Genomic DNA, 12,997 nt, shown 5'->3' on the forward strand with positions numbered 1-12,997 from the left:
TGAATGTTCGTAATAAAAATGGGAGTCGAATTTAATACTTCACTGTTTCCTTTTCCTGAATTCAAATGACTCACTTATGCCCACTCCAGTTTTAGGATATTAGTACAGAAAGACAGAAATCTATTCAATGAAATATCATTCATAAATAAGGTTGGATATCGCAGCACTATTACCCAAAGAAATATTTCCTACTCAAGACATACTCCCCCCACAAAAAAAATGTAGACAGTGAAAAAACACAAGTTATCCCTAATAGCACACCACTGCCAGGTCACAGCTTTAAATGTCATGTCCTCACATAGGCAAAATTTATTGGAAGAAACCATTATGGTGTAAGGATAGCGAACTAATTTCTAAACATAAAAATGAGAACTTGTATGCACTATATTCTGAGAGGCAGTCTAGCAAGCAATATGAAGTACAGAATGGTTCTGCATGTGACAATCCTTTTTCATGCTGTTTAGAGTAGAAATATTGTTCCTTAAGTGATCCAAAACTTTATACCTAAATAAACAGGATAAAATGTCCCTATTAACAGGAAAACAAGGACTCAGCTTTTTTTCTCTCACCCGTGATTCTGGAGGTTAGTATTTCAAAAGACTTGAGAATACATATTTTTCCATCAATTTTCCACTTTGCAACAATAACAAACTTGTCAGAATATTGTTTTGGGATCCAACTTCAGGAATATATTGGGGGTAATAAATAAGTTATCAAACTACATATTCTACCAAACTCTACCTAGTTTGCAGGTACGTGGCACATCCTGAGTGTGAACCCTTGGAGGGCTGACTTTAGAAGCCTTTGATCTGGTTTTCAGTGAATGAACTTTCCTCTTTCCACAACTAGTTAAAAAACATGCTAAGATTTAAACTGTAGCAGAGTGAAACAATGCGATACAGAATGACTTTACCAAACATTTATTCATTGGTACATTTACATAGAAGGCAGCACCATGCATGACACTAGAAACCAATGAAAACTTTGCCAGTGATTTGACTCACAATAGAAAACAACATTAATGTTCCATTTCTCTGTTTAATTTCTAACAAGTTCATACTACTCTAAACAAAGTTACTTTTTAAACTCACCACAAGTATATGAATATAAAAACTACTGAATTACATTTGAAAATGGAGTCAACAGATTTCAGTTGTGCTTTAAACAGAAAAATTCTTCAGATAAAAAATGTTGGAAAACATGTTAAGGCTCCATGCTCCCAAATGTCAGCGTGTGATGGTGTCCTATGAAGTGCACATGTTGGTGAAATTAGCTGCACCTATTACTGCTATTGTTATTAGTAGTAGTAGTTAAGACAGTCCAGGACTTGTAAAATACTTTTAAGGCTTTTAAAAGGAAGAAATCCTACGTAGACTCCATACAGATTTCTCTTTGATGAGTGTGCAAGATCACTCCTTGAAAATCCATGATAGTGAAGAGTCAGCCAATACAAAAGATACCTGGAGAACTCTTGCCTTTGTTTGCAAGTCTGGCTGACCTCACCAAAAGCTGAGGAGATGACTCAGGTTCCAAACACGGGATTCATGACTCAGAAAAATATACATCATAACTCTGGTTCAGAAAACCCAGAATTCTGGGGCTTCCGACCTGTCACTTAATTTCTTTAGTCCAAAGTTACCCTAAAGAGATGTTAAGTAGGCTGGGCACAGGGTTTGTAAGACGGTTTCTTCTGAAACAACTTCTTTGATTTAAATCATAGTGTTGGCCAGAATGGAAGAATCTGTAGACTGTGTAATGCCAGTTGCTTGAAAATGTGGATACTTCAAAATGGATGTTAATATAGGTTAAATGTCACTAACACTTAATATGTGATCCCACTAATCCCCAGAGAGGGCTATTTTTAGAAAGAGGAAATAGCCAAGAACAAAATAAAACTAAAACCATCATGGGATCTTGGGGCTTAGCTCTTTCATTTGTTAAGTGGGAAAGTGTGACTGGTGACATCTGACATGTTCCCAACTCTAGAATTGCTCCCTTTTTTGGTCTATTTTTTGGAAGCTTCTCTCCTGGGTTATGTTCCCATAGAAATGAGTCAGCTTCAAAGCTCCTTTTGGACCTAGAGTTCCACAGGAGGAATATTCTATGTGAAAATTTACCCTGTCCACATGAAATTTATCATTTCTTAATGTAGTCATCTGGAATTTCAATACAAAGTTCTATCTGAATCATAGCAGATCATGAAGCAGATACCATCACCTCCACTGGTGTCCAAACAGGGGTTGCCAAAAGGCAACCACCAACCAAACAAGATCTGTCTGAGAAATTTTCATGCACCCAGATGCTGCGCCCATTAGTAAATGATGGGGCTACTGGTTTAGCTTAACTGAAATTCAGTGCTTTAATTTCTTATATTTGGTACCTTGCTTTGGTATCTTTTTGAAAGACACTATTTTTTGCAAGATATCTAACTCTAAGTGGGAAGTGACATTATGAATACTGTTTGTTTCTTAGGGTCAATGATGCTCAAATAGGGACTGACAAAGACTGAAGAATTGTCAAATTTTTAAAACTCAAGATAAAAAAATCAAATTCAGCACATACATTTCTCAGAGTAAAATATATGAGACTCCTAGTTTCCAGTACAACTTGTTAAAAAATATCTTAAAATACCCAAATCATACAATATCAGTTTGGTCTACCATAAAAGGAGTCTGTCACCCCCAGCCCAAAACAGAACCCACAATACATTACAAAGCACAGAGCTGAAAGGGAGGTTACTACCCCAGCAGAACCATCTGGAATTTTAAAGTCCATTACATCTCCAGCAGAGGGAAAGGAAAACAATGCCAACTCTAAAGGAAACTTAGGACTAATGAGGACATTACTAACAAAATCAGGGCACAAGACCAAAGAAAAAGAAGGAATCCTCAACCCATATATACAGCATTTCCAAAAGTCACTAGGTGAATATGGGGCTTTTGGTTTGTTTTTTAGTTTTAGTTTTTCGCCTTCCTCTGAAGCATCAGGGATTGGAGGCAGGATGCAGGTTACAGGAACTGGTGGACCAATGGTCTGATTCAGTATGGCAAGTCCTATGTTCCTATAATAAAGGGGAAATTACAGCGAATCACTTTGTATGCATACAGATCCAGGGACACATATATTCTCTTTCTCTCTTAAGAGGTCTGAATTTTCAACAATAAAAAAAGTGTTTAATGAAGATCAAGTGACACACCAAAACTGGGAAAGTAGGGAAAACCTCACAGCAGTGAGGAGAGTGATTTTTAATAAATGAAGGCTAATCTAACACACCATGTGCAATGCTTGTTGTCTGACAGGTATGCAATACCTTTGGCATTCTTCCCCTGCTCACACTACACCAAGAAGATCAAACAAAAATGTTGACAAAATTAAACCAGAGAGCTGGCAAGTCTTTATTCTACATGTAATAAAATAAGAAATGGGGAATTTAGCAGTATATCCAAATAAGAAAGCTGGAAGGATTAGAGGAAGAATAACAGAAAATTCTACTAGTCATGTTCACTTATTTTTCTGATCATGCCTGGTAGAAAGTTCTTTGAAGGCAGACTGTTTCTCACTCCTCTTTGCATCTACAGCAAAAGTAAATACGGTGTCTTGCCAACAGCAGGCTTTCCATAAACACACACTGATGAAGGAAACAAATTCCTGTCCCAGTGAAGCTTCCTAGTGGAGACATGGACTGTATTCAATCTCCATTAAATGTGCTGCGAATGGAGTAAAATTTAGGCTCGTACTTTGTATTAGAGGCTTGCAAAACACACCAGCAATCAAAGCATTTTAAGTCACGTGCTATTTTAATCAAAACAGCTTCTTACATTTTAAATTTGACAACTCTCACAAGCTAATCCCAAGATGAGCAACTCAGTAAATCCAACCACTCTGGTGGCAGAGCAAGTCTTTATTAACCGGATCTGTTAGCAGAGAGCTGAAAGGCTGCAGAGCAAGTGCTAATAACCTCATTACCCACTGGGGGCCACGCAGACAGAATGGTGCTGAATGCAAACAAAGGACGCAAAACACTAGTTTCAGGATTTTCAAATGAAGCCTTTGAAAAAGTCGAGATGTAATTAAAACAGGGTAACACTTTAGTCCATAACAACCACAAAATGTGAATACTTCATATACACATATCTACGTATTTTTTCCTCTCCCTGTAAACAGTGCTATTATAAAAATATGACTTTGAAATCTTGCCATAAACCTCTAAATTTTGATTAAAAAAAAACAAAAACAAAAACACAGCTTCATTTAACATCTCAGACACACTAAGAATATCTTGATCACTGGAAAGCACTTCTGTGTGATCCCCTTCTTTTTCTCCTTTCCCACGTGTTATAGGATCTAAACCTCACTTAACAAAATCAATGTATTGATTGCCTCTCTTGGCATTAACACTTCCTGAATGATTATAACGAACCTGCTCCTTTTCCTCTTGAAAACACGGGACTCCTTTACATTAATATTACATTAATAACCTCTCCGTGAACCAGTAAAAGCATAAAAATAAGATGGGACCAACAGGGTTGTACCTGACTCACCCATTATCCTACTGAGCGCAGCATTTCTTGTGGGTGATTCATCAAGACCCTCGAGCCCGCTGTAGAGGGAGTGGGAAATCCTTCGCTCTCTCTCATCCAGCACCGTTTCAATGGGCAGCTCGGGTCCAGAGGGGCTCCCAGGTGACTTGAGCTGCAGAGGAAGATGGAGAAAGGCAAAGTCAGAAGCGGAGGCCCAGGAGCAGCATGGGGGGATTATAACAACTTGCCCAAGGCCTGCGTCCAACTGAGTACCAAATGAACTAGAACTTTTCACCCTGTACCAAAATAATTTGTGATGACAGCTCTGCCTAATGACCAACTTTCTGTGCCACTTTACACTGTGCCTCCCATGAAGTTCTGTCAGATTTCAAGCACTAGAGGAAAAATATGTATATTAAAGGCTTTTTTCCAAACTTATTTGTTGCTTATTTTTTCAGTTTGACAGTTAAGTATCTGTTGAAGTCAATTTAAGTTATGGTTTAATTCAGACTTCTTTATGACATGCTGCCCTGTGCAACACATGCTTTATCATTACCAGAATGGAAGCTGAAATTTAACTCTGCTTTTTACACTTAGAGTGTGTAAACACAGCTAACCATTAGCACACCATGATGCGTGTGCAGGGGAGAATGACCACCTACACTCTAAGACCTAAAGGCCACTTGTTAGCTCAGGTGTCTTCAACAACACACTGAGCCTCCATTTTTTCTGCTGAAATTAGAAACAAACATCCTATTCTCTCATTGTGATCCTAAGTATGAGAGAAAATAAACCATATAGGATAGGGACCTCCCTGGTGGCCCAGTGGTTAAGATTCTGCCTTCCAATGCAGGGGGTTTGGGTTCAATCCCTGGTTGGGGAACTAAGATCTCACATGCCTCATGGCCAAAAAAATCCAAAACATAAAACAGAAGTAATACTGTCACAAATTCAATAAAGGCTTAAAAACAACAATAACAAAAAGCTATATAGGATATTGACAATACAGAAGTAAAGATCAAGTATTCTAATGAAGCAGGCAAAGATGCCTATTTCACAAACATACAATCTGCTAGATAAGTGGAGAATATAGGTTGATTCCCATCACCAAGAATTAAAAAAGTGAGTGGCATAACAGCTGTGCCTTATAAGTTATGAACTTCATAAAATAATAGGAGAGAGAAATGTATGCTAGTAAGGCCATGAAACAATAGGGAACAGAACATATAAATACAAATCCTTCCAATGGGGGCTCCAAGGTTAACCCCACCTGATGCTCCGGCAAAGGCCCACAGCCAGAGGCAGGGAGACTCAGGTAGCGGGGGTAGCGGGGAGGCAGGGGCTTCAGCACAGCAGAGCAAACACGGCACATTCCAAACACGGAGGAAACCACAACTGTGGCTTCTCCATTGGAACAAATTCTTATTTCTGTTAGAAGCTATCATCTGTTTAATATAAATGAGATATTTAATGAAGTTCCAAATTGTAGACTTATCTCGCCCAGTTTGATAAGCACTGGGGAGATTTAATGCATTGAAGGGTCAACACAATTACAACTGGAGGCACGTCAAACTGCAGGAGAATAATAAACGTGCAGTGCTGGTGAATTAGACTCAATAAGGTTTAAATTGTGAAATGAGGATTTGTTTTATTAGTTTTTTTTTTTAATTGCAGATTACAACCGACAGCTTTACTGAAAAGAAAATTAAATACTCAAGGTCTCGGATATAAAAACATAAAAGAATATTTTCTGAAAGGACACGATGCCATAATTCCAAGGGACTCTGGGGGGTAAAAACAAAAATAAACACAGCGAATATCTGATGTCTTTAAAAATAGACATGCATGAGTATTTTTAATGAGCACATATGTTAAAGAGACTCACTATACAAGTCTCAACATGGAAAACCTGTATCCACACAATAATTAATTTTATCATAAGACAGACAACACATCCTTGAGTTTGCTTAACAAATACATTTAATTGAACTACATAACTGCAATTTTTTAGAGGATAAACTCTTTATAAAGCACCTTTATGAGAAACCCCTAAATATCCCAAGAGGCTCTTTAAGAATTTTATAAAGTCAAATAAAAATTCCATTTAAAGAATAGTATACGCAGGCTTTCCAGAAAAAAACAATAAGATGCCTGTTCATTAGGAAAGTCATACTTGAGCACTTTCCTGGGAAAGCATCTGCACCTCCCCACCTCCTAACTGTGTCTAATTTGCATCTCAAAAGACAGATTTAAATGAAGACATCAATGGCCTCCTACATAAATATTTAACAGAAGATACAATGCCTTTTAATTTCTTTAAAAAAAATGATTGGAGTACAGAGCTTTGTTTTAAATCTTTTGATGATTCTTTTTGTTGTTGCAAGCAAAAGAGTTTAAGAAAGAAGAATGTATCACATCGGAGTGTGGGAGTGGCCACTCCAAGTAAGGTGGTCTTGGAAGAGTGAGTGGCCTTCCTGCAGTATGGTCTGCTCCCAGGCAGACCATTTATTTTCCTTATATGAAAACCTGATCAAATTACGTTTAATTCGAAGAGGACACCAAAATAAAAGGACTGAAATTTTCACTTTGTCTTTTCAGCTGCAAAAAAAATGTTCTTCTATGCAACAGAATTCAGTCCCAAGCAGGAGCAGAAGTTTGGGACCCCATCAAGTCCAGTGCTAGGAAAATAGGAACGCCTTTTCACCCATTAAAGAGAATTCAGCCCTAGGCTGCAACAAGAAAACCTATACTGGAGATCAGCATGAAGTGATACAGTCTTTTCCCAAAGGAATGTGCAAGTGCACGTCATGGGCCAAGAAATATCCTATACTCTTTGACCAGTCCATTTATTTCATTTTCCAGTTGCTATCCTCACAAAGTAAGAAGCTAAGTGAATAACAAAGATTCATGCCAATCAATATTTATCAGAACTTCATTTACGAAGGCATAAACGTTGGGAATTACTCCATACCTAAAAACAATGGAAATACAGCATTCTCTTAAAAAAGATATTCAAATGATCATATGTGGCTTTTATAATCAGAAAATAATAAGTTATATTTAATAACAAAAAGCTGGATATTGTCCAATGAATATGCTTTATATTATACACTTGGCCTACTCTTCCTGGGAAAAGGTAAAAGATTGGTTTCTTTTTAAAAACGAGTACAAAATCTATACGGCTTTGTAAAATCTCATGTTGTTGTAAGTGTGTATTAGCAGGTCAAATCATGTCTTTCCCATAAAGAGAATGTATCCCACCATCTCAACTATAAACAGTGAAAAGCTGGCACAGATACTGCCCTAATCCCCTTCAGCAAGCCTAAAACTGGGTCCGAGTTAGTAATTGGCACGATCTCATTATCTGATATTTCAGTCTTTATAAGCTTATTCTATTTTATCCCCAGTTCCTGGCACAGAGCAGGCACTGGGTGAATAATTGGATGAATAAATTCATTTCTGAGTGACTGACTCAAGAGTTTCCTTAAAATGGTTTAGAGATATCATATATATAGGCCATGTGGAAGCAGGCCCTTAAAGCTGAGGACGCAGCATAACACTAGAAGTAAAAGAAAGTTGATCAAGATTAAAAATCACACACTGTAGAAAGTACTGGTTTGGTCAAAAAGTTCATTCAGGTTTTCCATACCACCTAAAAGAAACACCCAAACAAACTTCTTGGCCAACTCAATACTACTATCCAAAGGACAAGTTAACACAAAACTGTGGATAAAAAGACGGGGTTTAACTTTGGAAAAGAGTGACCAGAGTTTCAGGGCACAGTTCCGGGTTCTGCTTTTACGAAGAACCATTGCTAATGTCCTTCACGTCTCCATGTGGTCGAGAGCAAGGACCAGAGGGTAAAGTAAGCCTGGACGTGGCAGACGCAGAACAGAGGGCCTACCTGACTCGGGGTTACTGTCCACATTTCCCAACACAGCCAGAGTATCAACTGCCCAAACAAGGCACACGGCATCAGACCCTCTCACGTGCCTAACGGATGGACACCTTGCTTCTCAATTTCTTAAATCACTTGCCGGCATTAAGCACATCATTTGACCTCCCTGTGTTTATTTCTTCACACATAAAGAGAATCATAAATGATACCTTTGGCTCCTTTCTGTTCTAATATGGCTTTCTAATTCTAAGAGGATTAAACTGAGAGAGAGAATTCATTTTAAAGTAGTCCTTGGTCAGTTCAGTGAGTTTTGACAAATAGATAAATCCATGTAACATACACCTCTCTTTGGATAAAGGGCGTTCCCATTACCTTATTAAATTCCTCCCTATTATTTCCCACTCAGTCCCAACTTGCTCAAAAGCAACCAATGATATTTTCATCCTAGTTTTCCCAGTTCTAGATTTTCATATAAATTAAATAATGTTAATAATATTAGTAACAGTATAAAAAATTAATAATCCCAATTGATATCAGCTCATTCATAGCTATAAAAATGCTTACTTGGATGATTAATAAGAGCTTATTAAATCTATAGGCCAATTTGAGAAAACTGATACTTCAATGATACTGAATCATCTAATCATGTCCACTCTACTAATTTCGACCTAACTTAATTCTTCAGCAATGTTTTATAGAATTACGAGTACAGAGACTACCTGCATTGTTCAATTCACCCCAAAGTATTTTACAGTTTTTGATATATAGAACAGGATCAGCTAGCTGTGAGGGAAGACGGGCTTTACTGCAGTGTACACAAAACAGGTAGAGGGGGAAATCCTCCAGGGAGCTGCAACACAGAGCCCTGCTAGGTGACAGGGCAACTACAGGGGATGCAGGAGAGTGGGGAGGAGAGATTCCAGAGGAGGAGGTGACAGAGACAAGAAAGGCAGCTGAGAGGTCAGAGTCACCCCAGATTTCCAGTTTCTACAATTGAAGAACCAGTGCAGCTATTTCTTCGAGGAAGGACAAAGGTCAATGAAGAACTCGAAGAGGAACTCAAGGAGAGAAAAGCATAGGTGCCTCAGAGGCACACCAGTAGACGTCTCCACTGAAGAGGGGGATCTGGAACTAGAGTAGGGCCCTGAGATGGTAACATGATCACAGGATTCATCACAACGAACGCAGTACCCGAACACCAGGGAGCAAAGGTCTCCCAGGGAGCATGTGCAGAAGACACAGCCTAGGAAATGCCGTGAAGAATACTAACCAATAAAGGAACAGGCAGGAGAGAGCAACCTTAGAGGAGACAGAAGGGCCAGACTGAAGTAGGAGAAAAACGGAGAGAACTGACAGGAAAGGATTCAAGAACAAGGCAGCATTCACAGACTCCTGAGAAGTCAAGAGGAAGAGACTGAGAAACATCTTCTAGAAAATGTCTCGAATGTGCTGTATGGACACAAAGAACACAGAACTGCAGGGGAAGATGTACCTAGTGCAAAGAGTTGCCAATTTTTTTTTTTTTTTTTGGCCATACCACACAGAATGTGGGATCTTAGTTCCCTGACCAGAGATCAAACCTGCACCGCCTGCTTTGGAAGCCCTGAATCTTAATCACAAGACTCCTAGGAAATTCCCCAGAGTTGCTAATTTTTAAAGAAAACATATTGAGATAACATACAGCACTTCCCACATATAAGAGAGGGCAGGGAAAGATGTGACAAAGCACAAAAGACAAGCTTTTGGCAAATTTTCATCTTCTTTAGCTTGAAATTAAGTATGCAAACCCTTGATTTAAAGATAAGTCAGTGAAATAAAGTTCTGTGATACTGTCCAAGGCTGGACTACACAGCTGACGGATAGACCCAGAAGGAGGGAACTTAGCACATTATTCTGGTTTGAGGTTCATGCATGACAAGACAAGCTCTGGTTACATCAATATTTACGGTAACATAATTTACACATACCCTCTCGGTAATTCAGGGAGATGTTTCTCTAAAGGTAATATATAATATAAGTACAACAGCAGCAAAATCATGTCTTAAGACTTATGGGAAGCTGAAATGAGCTCTCTGTCTTCATATAATTCTTTAGTTAAATCCTGACAGTACAAAAGGCTTTTCACTGGTATTACAAAGACAGCACAGCACTTGTGATAAGATTTTTTTTTATCTAATTGCTTTATAAGCTTACTCTATCCTAAGAAATAGTAATAACCAGCAATGTGTGAAAGTGATACCATAAAGAATATTGAATATTAAAGTCTATTACTGCCTACTGCCGTTGTTCCTTTATTTAAATCATTTTCATTCACATAAATTCATATGCAGAAGTGAATGAGACAAAAAGATATTGTGGTGGGATTTCAATTCCATGCATCTCATAGGGCGATAGGGGATCAAATGAGTGCCTTTATCAAAGCATTTTCAGGCTAGCACAGGTTTGTTTGGGGAACAAGAGGGAATCACCTGAACCAAATAAAAGCATGGCTAGATTCAGGACGCTGACCTTGGGTCTGTTTCCTACAGTCTAAGTGCCCATATAATATTTCAATGCTTTTCTCTAAGGAAACTTTGAGAAGATGATAAGATTATGATATATTGTCCAGGAGAACATCCAGGGATGGAACCCCCACCTGTTCTTTTTGTTTGTTTTTTATTTGCACCGGGTCTTGGTTGCAGCATGTGGGATCTAGTTCCCTGACCAGGAATCGAACCCAGACCCCCTGCACTGGGAGATTGGAGTCTCAGTGACTGGACCACCAGGGAAGTCCCCCAATGTTTTTACTCACCGCTATACCCCCAGGATCTAACACATTTTCTCAATGACCATCTGTCTAATGAATACAGTCTTAGGGAAAATGAAATTCTTCCATTTTTGAAAAAGACCTAATAAAGAACAATGTGTCTTGTGAACTAACTGTGGAGATAGCGTTACAGGACTTACATTTAAAACATCAGTGAATGATTTGGAAACGAATAAAAATTATCATTCAAGAAAATCAATCCAGTAGCCTAGTCTGAGGGACTAGCATTTATATTTATCATAAGAAAGCAAATGTTTTACTTTTCACAGTTTTCCACTCTGAGGTTTCTAGTTAAGGTGACACTCTTCTCTTGCTGTTGTGGAAATTAATTTGTTAATTAGCATTAAGTCATTCTTCATTTGGAAAATAAAAATGTAAAACTGAGTCTATAGTCAATACTTTTTCAAAAATCGGTCACCTCTCCACTGACTACCCCCTGAGCTCAAAGGTATGTTGCAAAATCCAGTTATATTAATGGATTGGATGAGCCATCATCATGACCTGAAAAACTTTCTTTATATATTTAACACATAAATATATATTTATATTTCTTAATTTTAAAATTAAGAAAAACACCTAAGCAGGTTAGGTATACTTTCCAGTTTGTGCAATTTGCTAAACATTTTCTCTTAGTTGATTTAAAAGTGTGGGGAGTTGAACATCAATAAAAAGAAAAACAACAAACAATACTTTCAGCAAGCAGGTCCTACCTTTTTCCTATAGATGGCACATACTTCATAAAATGTCTTTTAAAAAATGTTGGTTTTTTTTTTCAGGTTCTAATATTCATTAACAAATCTATATTTAATTCCCTTTAAATTTCCAAATGCTCTGCTAATGAAACATAAGTAGTATGTTTCTACTTGGTATGTTTTTGCTATTTGGGAAAACAAAAGCTCATGTCCTTCAGGAAAGAAAACCTTCCCACTCACACCTGGTTAGACACAGCACAGGTGCAGAACCCACCATGGTTTCATGCAGCAGATATCCCTGAAAAGCAGGCTCCTCAGAGGAAAATGCCCAGCCCTACAGTAAAGGATGAAGCGGGTCAGGAGTGGGAAGGGAGGCTTCCATTTCTGACCACATGACAAGAGAAATGGACTCTCCCCCTTGAGGGACTTTGCAAGGCACCCAGACTAGATAAGCAAGGGATCAAGCAATTGTTGCATCGACGATTTTCCCTCCTGGTTCAACACTGATGAACAGAAGAGAAACTGGACTCTGAGCAGGAATGTGTGGCTTTGTTTCCAAGGTGTGAACCCAGCTAAATAAAGGTGCCTTCCAAATCCTGGCATTAACTGTTGAGGTGGCATTAGAAATATTACTGCATGCTTAGGAATATTTTGATCACAGAATTAAGAAAATAAATCACAATCTAATGACAATGAAATAAACTCTAGCCACCAGAAATAACTGAGAATCTTTTGAGGTAAAGCCCAGGGACCTGTAATTCTTTGTTCAATGTTAGGACAGAACTTGGTACTAGGGCCACTTCAGATGCCTTCTGTCTTTCTCATTCTTTACCTCAGTGCATTTGCTTATTCTCCTCGCCACAATGAGCTGGATCATTCCTCGCTTGTTCCCTTCAGTGGACATGGACCTCCGGAGGGTTTCCATGGCATCCTGGTTTGTCTTGCCCAACAGGGATTCTCCATTCACTGCTATCAGTTGATCATTCACCCGAAGCCTCCCATCCTGGGAAGGAAGCAGGTAAAAATAAATGCCATTAAATAATCTGTGATAAAAGAAGCTGCTTTCCCCTTCGTTAAAAAA

The 12,997-nt window shown here is 38.4% G+C and overlaps 1 protein-coding gene across 20 annotated transcripts in view; it reads right to left on the reverse strand.

Annotated features, from left to right (window-relative positions):
• The window catches only part of PARD3 (par-3 family cell polarity regulator), a 561,862-nt gene that overhangs the window by 206,031 nt on the left and 342,834 nt on the right, over positions 1 to 12,997 (reverse strand). For all 20 annotated transcript variants that reach the window (XM_043480525.1, XM_043480524.1, XM_043480531.1 and 17 more), the window contains 2 exons: positions 12,749 to 12,919; positions 4,542 to 4,692 (listed from right to left, as the gene is read on the reverse strand). In XM_043480525.1, coding sequence (XP_043336460.1) covers positions 4,542 to 4,692; positions 12,749 to 12,919 — 322 coding nt within the window. The remainder of the gene's footprint in view (positions 1 to 4,541; positions 4,693 to 12,748; positions 12,920 to 12,997) is intronic.

The sequence above is a fragment of the Cervus canadensis genome, chromosome 10 (assembly GCF_019320065.1).
Source record: "Cervus canadensis isolate Bull #8, Minnesota chromosome 10, ASM1932006v1, whole genome shotgun sequence".
Classification (NCBI taxonomy): Eukaryota; Metazoa; Chordata; class Mammalia; order Artiodactyla; family Cervidae; genus Cervus; species Cervus canadensis.